This window comes from Bufo gargarizans, chromosome 9 (genome assembly GCF_014858855.1).
Source record: "Bufo gargarizans isolate SCDJY-AF-19 chromosome 9, ASM1485885v1, whole genome shotgun sequence".
Lineage (NCBI taxonomy): Eukaryota > Metazoa > Chordata > Amphibia > Anura > Bufonidae > Bufo > Bufo gargarizans.
The window spans coordinates 9,369,637-9,381,176 of NC_058088.1; the positions used below are offsets into that span (position 1 = coordinate 9,369,637).

At 39.6% G+C, this 11,540-nt stretch overlaps 1 protein-coding gene across 1 annotated transcript; it reads left to right on the plus strand.

Annotated features, from left to right (window-relative positions):
* Positions 1-4,044: 4,044 nt before the first annotated feature.
* LOC122946613 (olfactory receptor 5M11-like) lies at positions 4,045-5,307 on the plus strand. The gene is made up of 2 exons (XM_044306352.1): positions 4,045-4,081; positions 4,358-5,307. The coding sequence occupies exons 1-2, from the start codon at positions 4,045-4,047 to the stop codon at positions 5,305-5,307; spliced, it is 987 nt and encodes a 328-aa protein (XP_044162287.1).
* Positions 5,308-11,540: the final 6,233 nt, after the last annotated feature.

Genomic DNA, 11,540 nt, shown 5'->3' on the forward strand with positions numbered 1-11,540 from the left:
GCGTTGCGGATTGGGGCCGGATGCGTTCAGGGAAAATGGTGCGATTTTGACACTATAACAAGTCAGTTTTTACTGCGATTGCATTCCGTGTTTGCGTTGTTTCCGTGCGGGTGCAAAACATTGTAATGCGTTTTGCACGCGCGTGAGAAAAATTGGCATGTTTGGTACCCAGACCCGAACCCCGACATCTTCACAGAAGTTCGGTTTTGGGTTAGGTATTGTGTAGATTTTATTATTTTCCCTTATAACATGGTTATAAGGGAAAATAATAGCATTCTTAATACAGAATGCATAGTACAATAGCGCTGGAGGGGTTAAAAAAAATAAAAAAGAATTTAACTCACCTTAATCCACTTGATCGCGCAGCCCGGCTTCTCTTCTGTCTTCTTCTTTGAGGAATAGGACCTTTGATGACGTCACTGCGCTCATCACATGGTCCATCACATCATATTTTACCATGGTGATGGATCATGTGACGGACCATGTGATGAGCGCAGTGACATCCTCAAAGGTCCTTTTCCTGTGCACAGCAAAGAAGAAGACAGAAGAGAAGTCGGGCTGCGCGATCAAATGGATTAAGGTGAGTTTAATTATTATTTTTTAACCCCTCCAGCCCTATTGTACTATGCATTCTGTATTAAGAATACTATTATTTTCCCTTATAACCATGTTATAAGGGAAAATAATAATGATCTGGTCCCCATCCCAATCGTCTCCTAGCAACCGTGCGTGAAAATCGCACTGCATCCGCACTTGCTTGCGGATGCTTGCGTTTTTCACGCAACCCCATTCACTTCTATGGGGCCTGCGTTGCGTGAAAACTGCAGAATATAAAACATGCTGCGATTTTCACGCAACGCACAAGTGATGTGTGAAAATCACCGCTCGTGTGCACAGCCCCATAGAAATAAATGGGTCCGGATTCAGTGCGGGTGCAATGCGTTCACGTCACGCATTGCACCCGCGCGGAAAACTCGCTGGGGTGAAAGGGGCCTAACCCGAACCTTGTACGCCGAACTTTAAAACAGAAGTTCACTCATTCCTTGTCCTAGACTTCCACACATTGAGCATGGAGCAAACAAGTCAGGTAGCAGAGGTTCTGAAGTAAAGGAGGCAAAGGACAAATAGTTTTTTATGATATAATGTTTTTTAATGCTGCTTTTGTGAGTATGGAGAATAAATCCTGTGTCTTTAAACCCTGACTAATTTGCTCCATGCTCAATGTGTGGAAGTCTAGGACATCTGCGCTGGAGGAGCTGACAAGAAGCTGAAGATAGGAATACTTCTGGAGAGTATTATTGAATGTAGGACTGCAAAAGGGGACTGTGTCCCCTCATATATCCTGTTCAGTAGGGATGAGTCCATGTGGTTTCTGCCCCGCTATTTGCTGAGCGTATGAGGTTATTTGGGACATTCAAGTTTTTTTATTCTAATGTGAACTGGGGTTGATTGGATCAAATCTTTTTATCCCATTGTAAGTCAATTTCAGACTTTGCAGATTTTTGCCCGCTACCATTTGTCTGTTTTCACACTACCTATATAAAGGCTATAGCGGTCAGTTATGTTATGGCGATGAAAAAATAATAAATGTTTTCTTTTTTTTCAGTATGTGGTATCGCCTCAATCATAATGACCTGGAAAATGAAGGTAAAAGGTTATTTTTTACTGCAAAGGGAATGCCATAAAAACAAAACCCATAAAACATTGGAGGAATTGTGGTTTTATTTTTTTAAATTCGACCACATTTGGACTTCATTCCAGCTTTCTTTTACATAATAGCATAATAGCAATAGTATAAATTATGTCTGTGGAGGTTCCAAACCTGGTTTTGGCTGACCATCACTAATGGGAAAAGACTGACGTGTGAATGAGGCTTTAGCCCTAACACAGGGCAGTTTCTGTAGAATATAGAGGTTGGAAACCAGATTGTAACTGGTCTCGAAGAGAGCTAACAGAGAGGTATTGGATGAGGAGAGAGTAGACCAGGCACTCCAAACGTTTAGAAGGGGTGATTAGAGACAGATCTGTAGTTAGTTGCACTGGATGGATCAAGAGAAGCTTTTCAATAATGGGGTTATGACTGAATGTTTGAAAGTGCAGGTGAAGATAGCATAAGAGAGAGGTTGAAGATTTTAGTTAAATAATAACAACTAAGGAAAAACATTGGAGGAGGTGTGAGAGAAGAGGGTCAGAGGTGCATGTGGTAGGGCAAGAAGAAGACAGGAGCCTGGAGACTTCTTCTTCTGTGACTGTTTCAAATGTAGAAAGTGAACCAGGGGAGGTGCAGTAGGGAAAGGGGATCAATGACACTTAGTGACTGGAAGACGATTTCATGTCGGATGTTTTCAATTTTCTCTTTGAATAGATGTCCAGATCTTCAGCATAAAGGTCTGTGGTAGGCGCCCATTGAAAATGGACTGAAAAGTGTCAATGTTTTTTCCCCCCCCAATTTTTGAACAGTGAGTAGATCAGAATTGTGAAATCAGGCTGTTTAGCAAGGTGAATGGCAGAGTTATAAGTCTCAGCATAGGTTTTTATAGAAGGAAATCTTCTGATGTATGAGTTTTTCTTCATAGACGCTCAGCACTAATGGAGCATCACTGGAGACAACAAGTTTGAGATGTGTGCCAAGGTTGCTTTCTTCTATGTGTGGACAGTATGAGTATAGAGGGAGCTACTTCATCCAGGGTGCTTAAGAGGGTGTCATATAGTCTTTTGTAGCCAGCTCATGACAGGAGAGGGAAAACATTGAGGACAATGATAACTGTCGAGTGTCTATAAATGTATGATGGTCAGTTGCATGTACATTGATGGAGAAGTAGTGTGCTGACATGAATGAGAATTGTTGATGGTGAATGAGAGAAGGTTGTGGTAAGATAGCAGGAGAGGAGAGTTATTAAAGAGACAGACCGGGTAGCACTGGAAGAAGACCAAGTTGAGTGTCTTTATGCATCTGAGAGTTAGAAAGTTGTGAAAGGCAAAGAGTTTGGAGACAGAAGTTGGCAGGGAAATAAGGAGATATAGGTGTTTATGGGGATGCTAAAGTTGCCCAAAATGAGAGTTGGTGACTCAGGGGACAGGTTATGTGGAAGCCTTGCAGCAAAGTGATCCATGAACTGGGTGGTAAGTAAATAACTGCAACTCTGAGGGAGAGAGGATGGAAGAGTCTGAGGGTCTGTATCTCAAAGGATAGGAGGGAAGGTACTGGGAGAATAACATGGAAAGTGTATTGTGGGGGAAAGAAGCATGCCATTTCCACCACCTTGTATGTTCTCTGATCTTGGGGTATGAGAAAAATGTATGCCACCATAAGATAGAGCAGCAGGGGAGGCAGTTTCAGGTTGCTGAAGCCAAGTTTCAGTGTGAGCGAGCAGGTTAACAGAATTTGTAGGAAAGAACTCATCAATCTAGGGGAGTCTGTCGCACACTGTCCGTGAATTCTAGAGTGAAAATACAACAAATGTTGATGAGCTTGAGGGGTTCCATGTGAGATGGGAAAGGGTTAAATAAAGGTAAAGCTAGGTGAAATATCCTCCGATGTTAAAAGCAAAAGATTGGCTAGAAAAGGTGATTAAGTGATTTGTAAGAGTGTAATTAGGAAAACACTCATGCTTACTTCCAAAAACAGCACTCCAACTGGTCCATGTTTGTGGCATAGATTTTCTGCCTATGTACTTTAATGGAGCTAAGCTGCAATATGAGACAGAATTTATAGATCAGTATGAAAGTAACTTTCCATCACTACAACTTCACTAGACACAAGTAGAGATGAGCAACAAGTTTTGGAAAATTCGATTCAGCTGCTTTGCCAAATTTTGCAAACATTTTTTTGCTTTGTGACAAATTAATTTGCCACAAAGCGAATTTTTTTGTAAGTAGCGGGTGCAATGACATCATTGTACCCCTCAGATGCCGCATTCATACATGATCATGGCACCTGAGAGTAAAAACAGTGCAAAATTAACAGAAAAAAAAAATCATACTTACCACCTCCATTTGCTAGTGATGGGCCGTCATACGTTGCCACACACATTTTCAATCAAAATGGCTGCGGCCAGCTCGTCGCAAGAAAATGGAGGAGGTAAGTATGATTTATTTTATTTATTTTTTTACACTATTTCAGGTTAAATTGATTCTCTACCATGAAGCACTAGGAAATTCGGCATTTATACTGAAATTTGGATCAAATTCCACTTCTTTAGATTCGATTCGAAATCAGGGTCAATAGTGAAGCAGATCTAGAGGTATAAAACATTTCCATATCAGCACACTGTTCTTTTAGATTTTGTGGTTACTGTTTCATTTGTAAAGTGATGATAGCTATTAGCTTTTGCATCACATCTTATTTCATCAACAGGCCAAAATATGGAAGAAAGAAATCAGACATGGGTAGACTTTTTTGTCTTGAAAGGTATTAGTGACTTACCTCAGATGCAGACTTCCATCTTCTTCTTGGTTTTGATTACTTATCTAACAATTCTTAGTGGAAATGTAGCTATTTTATTGTTAATCTGCCATGACCGCCAGTTGCACACTCCAATGTATTATTTCTTGTCTCACCTTTCTATCCTAGACATCTGTTACAGCACAGTCACCATGCATAAGACATTGGCTATATATGTATTTGGGGATAAAAGTGTTTCGTTCCACTCCTGTATTGCACAGATGTATTTTTATGTAGCTCTTCTCTGCTGTGAGTTTTTTATGTTGACCGCTATGAGTTATGATCGATATGTGGCAGTTTGTAACCCTCTACATTATGTCATGATCATGAACAGCAAAGTCTGCTCTGTGTTGTCCACAGTTTCATTGGTCCTTGGTTTTTGTGGGGGTGTTCCAGTGACATTAGTTACCTATGACATCCGCTGCTTTATATCTAATGAAATCAATCACTTCTTCTGTGATCTTTTGGTCATCATGAAGCTGCTTTGCTACAAGGCCTTCAACATGGAACACGTAATTTACATAGAGTCGATTTTCGTTGGTGTCTTGCCCTTCTCACTCACCCTTACTTCTTACGTCTTCATCATCAGGACCATTCTCCAAATCCACTCCAGCTCCGGCAGATATAAAACCTTCTATACATGTTCTTCTCATATAACTGTGGTTTCCCTCCTTTATGTAACATTATTCTGTCTTTACCTGAAACCTACCTCATCGGTCACTTTAGAGTCTGAAAAGGTGCTTATGTTGTTTTATACCGCATTAACACCCATGTTAAATCCTGTAATCTACAGCCTGAAAAACAAAGATATAAAAATGGCCTTCAGACGTGTGATGATGATGAACAATAAGATATTACTTTGATCTTGTGGTAAATTTTCTGTTCACATTAGACAGTTTTTATTATATGAATTCTGTTCCTTAAAAAGGTTATCTGATGGAAAACATTTTTATTGCCTATTCCCAGGATAGGTGATACATTAATAATAACTGGGGAGACTTATCACTGGGGCACGACCAATCACTAGAATGGGGTATCCATGCCCCCGACGGGTTCTCCACTCTGTATGAACTCAGTGAGGCGGAGTTTAAGAGCAGCAATACACTGTGCCACTCAATTCATTCATCGTCTATGAGGCCAAAAGAAACAGTAAAGTACAGCACTTGCCTGTGTTACTTGGCTCCATATGCACTGAATGGAGCTTCCTCCCTTGATTGAAAAGCAATCCCACAGATGAATGATCTCAGATTGCTTTACTGTTGGACTACCACAGGACTCATTGCAGCACTAACCTTTTCTTCTCCAGAAATTATTATGGCAGATGGCCCAAACAATCTGAAGGGGGCTTTATCAGAGGAAATAACTTTACCCCAGTCCTCTGCAGTCCAAGTCCTGCAAAATAGTATTTTATTGAGGTTTCTTTGCTACCCTTCTTGACACCAGCCTATCCACCAAAAGCCTTTGCATCACTGCGTTGGCAGATTCCCTCACACCTGCCTGCTGCCATTCCTGAGTAAACCTTGTACTGGTAGTGTTCTAAACCCATAGCTCAATGCTCTTCAGGAGACAGTTCTGGCACTTTCTAGACTTTCTTGGGTTTCCTGAAGTCTTCTTCACAGCAATTGAACCCCTCTACTTGATGTTACGATAAACTGATTTAGGTACAATCTTATAAGCAGCAATGCCCTTGCCTGTGAAGCCCTTTTGATGCCAAGCAATAATGACTGCATGTGTTTCCTTGGTGGTAAACATGGTTAACAGAAGAAGACAATGAGTTCAATCTCCACTTACCTTTTAAAGCAAACAGTCTGTTCTTATAATTCAATCAGAGTAATATCAGCTGACCTGTCCTCATTACTACGTTCTCCCTCGCTAATGAGAAGATCTCTGAAATGATGTTAACAGGTCATTTTGTGGCAGGGCTGAAATGAAGTGGAAATTGCGTTTTTGTGATTGAGTTAATATTCATAGCAAGAAATGACTTGGCAATTAATTGCAATTCATCTGATCACTCTTCAAAAATGTAAATTGCCACCATAAAAACTGAAGCAGCAAACTAGTGAAAACCAAAATTTGTGACAATCCACAAACATTTTGGCTATGATTGTAGAGTTGAATGGAGTGGCAGCACTCATGTGTGACTACCACTCCATTTAAATGGGGTAATAAAGGGTCCCCATTCTCATGATCGTCAAGGGTCCTAGCAGTCGGTCCCTCGCTGGTCAGACACTTTTCCTTTGTATTGGGGATAAGTCTTTGTAAAGAGAGAACCCCTTTGATGACGTTTCTGTACTAAGTAGACATATTTAATATATTGTATCTATCTATATGCATCAGTTTTTGTGATGGACTCATTGACTTCAACATGTCCGTGGTATGCATTTGCTGCCAAGAATAGGACATATTCCATCATCTGCAGAACAGACATATGTACGGATGTGGAGAGCACACGGATAAAATATGTGGCTTTCCACATCTGTATGTCCATTCCGTAGAAGACAGAATTCCGGAAAATCTGTTAAAGAGTCAAAAGGTCAGGGTATGCAGAAGTCAGTACATGGGCATACAATCAGATTATAGCACCTTTGCAGAATCAAACAAGATAAAGTTGGTATTCATTGGCTGGTAGATTGGGGTACGTGAACTAGCCCTTTAAGAGCTGAAAGGAGCATGAGTTCATGCTCAAAGGAAAGGCCTAGCCAGCTAGGAGGGACCGCGGCATGCTTGGGAAGACAAGCCAGAAGACTCCAGTGGCTGGAACGACCACAAAGAAGCTGCAGGGAGTCGGCAGGTCCTGGCCACAGTATAGCAGATATACGATATAACAGTAAAACATAATAGAAACTAAATAAGAAATTAAACTAAGTAAATTTGATATTGTTGTAACCATAGAATAAGGTTGTCAGATCATTTTTAACACACAGTGAACGCCAAATTCCCCCTAAAAAAAATAAAAAATAGTCGGAATTGCAATTTTTTCCAATTTCACCCTAAAAGGATATTTTTTTACATTTTCCAATACAATCTATGGTCAATTAAATGGTGGCATTCAAAAATACAACTTGTGTTGCGAAAAACAAGTCCTAATACGGGAACAGAAAACTGAAAAGAAAAATTATAGCTCTTGGAGGGTGAGGAAGAAAAAAGCAAAAACAAAAATATAGAAATAGACTGTGTCCTGAAAGGGTTAAGGAGTTGTTCAGAAGAGAGTCATGCAAAAAATGTATGTTGTGGAGTATAGAGAGAGTTTCACTTTTGGCATGGGATAAATGTGCCATGATCCAGAAGTGGCATATTTAGCAAAATTGAATGTATTTATTTTATTTCTGTTTTTGAATGTGTGAGAGAATTAGACACCGCAGGTTGGGATTTGGTATCATTAGAGGTGAAGAGCAGACCTCTAAGGAAGGAGGGGGATCAATCCAAAATTTTTGTTTAGTTGTTCTAATCCAATCTATTGTCCTCGTCAGCCGCTTTTTTTGTTGCATGGGTTAGGCCCCTCAGGCCCCTTTCACAAGAGCGAGTTTTCCACGCGGGTGCAATGCATGAAGTGAACGCATAGCTCCCGCACTGAATCCTGATCCATTCATTTCAATGGGTCTGTGTACATGAGTTCTGCGTTGCATGAAAAACGCAGCATGTTCTACAGTGGATATAAAAAGTCTACACACCCCTGTTAAAAGGTTTCTGTGCTGTAAATAAATGAGACAAAGATAAATCATTTCAGAACTTTTTCTATCTTTAATGTGACCTATAAACTGTACCACTCAATTGAAAAACAAACTGAAATCTTTTAGGTGGAGGGAAGAAAACAAAAAAAACTAATATAATGTGGTTGCAGAAGGGTGCACACCCTCTTATAACTGGAAATGTAGCTGTGTTCAGAATTAGGCAGTCACATTCAAAATCATGTTAAATAGGAGTTAGCATACACCTGCCATCCTTTAAAGTGCCTCTGATTAACCCCTAATAAAGTTCAGCTGCTCTAGTTGGTCTTTCCTGAAATTTTCTTAGTAGCATCCCACAGCAAAAGCCATGGTCCACAGAGAGCTTCCAAAGCATCAGAGGGATCTCATTGTTAGAAGGTATCAGTCAGGAGAAGGGTACAAAAGAATTTCCAAGGCATTAGATATACCATGGAACACAATGAAGACAGTCATCATCAAGTGGAGAACATATGGCACAACAGTGACATTACCAAGAACGTCCAGTTCTTGGTAATGTCACTGTTGTAACATATTTTCTCCACTTGATGAGAAAAATTGATGACAAGACGAGAAGAAAACTGGTCTGGGAGGCTACCAAGAGGCCTACAGCAACATTAAAGGAGCTTCAGGAATATCTGGCAAGTACTGGCTGTGTGGTACATGTGACAACAATCATTGAGCAGGCACCTTGGCTAAATGCGATGTCGGCGATCGCTGCAAACTGCAGGTCAATTCAGACCTGCGGTTTGCGGATTTTCACTGTTGCGGTGGTGGCTGGCGGCGGTGCCATCGTGTCCCAATGCGTCTGCCATCAGGTCCCCCTGGATCTCACAGGCCGGAAGATGTATGAGTAATACACACATTATTACTCATACAGCCAATGCATTCCAATACAGAAGTATTGGAATGCATTGTAAAATGGATTAGACCCCCAAAAGTTGAAGTCCCAAAGTGGGACAAAAAATAAAATAAAAAAGTTGAAAAAAAATTAAAAGTTTCAAGTCAAAATAAACAAAAACTTAATTTTCCCCAAATAAAGCAAAAAAATTGGTACAAAAATAGGAAAAATAAAAAATTGACATATTAGGTATCGCCGCGTCCGTATCGACCGGCTCTATAAACATATCACATGACCTAACCCCTCAGATGAACACCATAATTTTGTCACCTTACATCACAAAAAGTACAACAGTAAGCGAGACCACCAAAATAGTACCAATCTAACCGACACCTCATCCTGCAAAAAATTAGACCCTACCTAAGACAATCGCCCAAAAAATACAAAAACTATGGCTCAGAATATGGAGACACTAAATCATAATTTTTTTTGATTTTGTTATTGTGTAAAACTTAAGTAAATTAAAAAAGTATACATATTAGGTATAGCCGAGTCCGTATCGACTGGCTCTATAAAAATATCACATGACCTAACCCCTCAGGTGAACACCGTTAAAAAAAAATTTTTAAACGGTGTAATAAAAGCCATTTTTGGTCATCTTACATCACAAAAAGTGTAATATCAAGCGATCAAAAAGTCATATGCACCCCAAAATACAGCCAATCAAACCGTCATCTTATCCCACAAAAAATAAGACCCTACCGAAGATAATCGTCCCAAAACTGAAAAAAACTATGGCTCTCAGACTATGGAGACACTAAAACATGATTTTTTTGTTTAAAAAATGAAATCATTGTGTAAAACTTACACAAATAAAAAAAAGTATACATATTAGGTATCACCGCGTCCGTGAAAACCTGCTCTATAAAATACCACATGATCTAACCTGTCAGATAAATGTTGTAAATAACGGGGGGGGGGGGGAAGTGTAATATAGAGCAACTAAAAATCTGTACCCTAAACTAGTACCAACAAAACTTATCCCGTAGTTTCTGAAATGGGGTCATTTTTTGGAGTTTCTACTCTAGGGGTGCATCAGGGGGGCTTCAAATGGGACATGGTGTAAAAAAAAACAGTCCAGCAAAATCTGCCTTCCAAAAACCATAAGGCATTCCTTTCCTTCTGCGCCCTGCTGTGTGCCCATACAGCAGTTTACGACCACATATGGTTGTGTTTCTGTAAACTCCAGAATCAGGGTCATAAATATTGAGTTTTGTTTGGCTGTTAACACTTGCTTTGTAACTGGAAAAAAAATATTAAAATGGAAAATCTGCCCAAAAAGTGAAATTTTGAAATTGTATCTCTTTTTTCCATTCATTCTTGTGGAACACCTAAAGGGTTACCAACGTTTGTAAAATCAGTTTTAAATACCTTGAGGGGTGTAGTTTCTAATATGGGGTCACTTTTATGGAGTTTCTACTCTAGGGGTGCATTGGGGGGCTTCAAATGGGACATAGTGTCAAAAAAAACAGTCCAGCAAAATCTGCCTTCCAAAAACTGTATGGCATTCCTTTCCTTCTGCGCCGTGCCGTGTGCCCGTACAGCAGTTTACAACCACATATGGGGTGTTTCTGTAAACTACAGAATCAGGGCCATAAATATTAAGTTTTGTTTGGCTGTTAACCCTTGCTTTGTAACTGGAAAAAAAATATTAAAATGGAAAATCTGCCCAAAAAGTAAAATTTTGAAATTGTATCTCTATTTTCCATTCATTCTTGTGGAACACCTAAAGTGACTTCAGACCTGAACTGGTCCTTAAAAAGTTGGTTTTTGAAAATTTCTGAGAAATTTCAAGATTTACTTCTAAACTTCTAAGCCTTGTAACGTCCCCCAAAAATAAAATGTAATTCCCAAAATTATCCTAACATGAAGTAGACATGTGGGGAATGTAAAGTAATAACTATTTTTGTAGGTATTACTATGTATTATAGAAGTAGAGAAATTGAAACTTGGAAATTTCCAAATTTGTAAAAAAAAATTGGCAAATTTGGTATTTTTTTTATGAATAAAAGTAATTTTTTTTTACTCCATTTTACCAGTGTCATGAAGTACAATATGTGACGAAAAAACTGTTTCAGAATGGCCTGGATAATTAAAAGCATTTTCAAGTTATCACCACTTAAAGTGACACTGGTCAGATTTGCAAAAAATTGTCTGGTCCTTAAGGTGAAAAAAGGCGGTGTCCTTAAGGAGTTAAGGATGGGTTTGCACTTGCGTTAAGGTATTTCGTTATAGGTTCAGTTTATAACGTAATATAATGGATTTCGTAAGACGGAATGCAAAATGGAAGCCTTTTGCTCAGTCCTAATAGAAGTCTATGGGCAAGCATAACAGAAAGCAGACGGATCCGTTATGCTGGCCATAGACTTCTATTGTAACGTATCAAAACTGAATGCTTCTTAACCGCCTCCGGACTGCCTAAATCAGATCTGCGGTCCGGAGGCGGCAGCTCTGCGCTCAGCGACGCATATACGCGTCATCTCGCGAGAGC

Coding starts and splice junctions, on each gene's coding strand:
- LOC122946613 (XM_044306352.1), top strand. CDS start 4,045: ATGGCTGCGGCCAGCTCGTCGCAAGAAAATGGAGGAG. Junction 4,082..4,357: donor GTCGCAAGAAAATGGAGGAG/GTAAGTATGATT, acceptor TTTCATCAACAG/GCCAAAATATGGAAGAAAGA.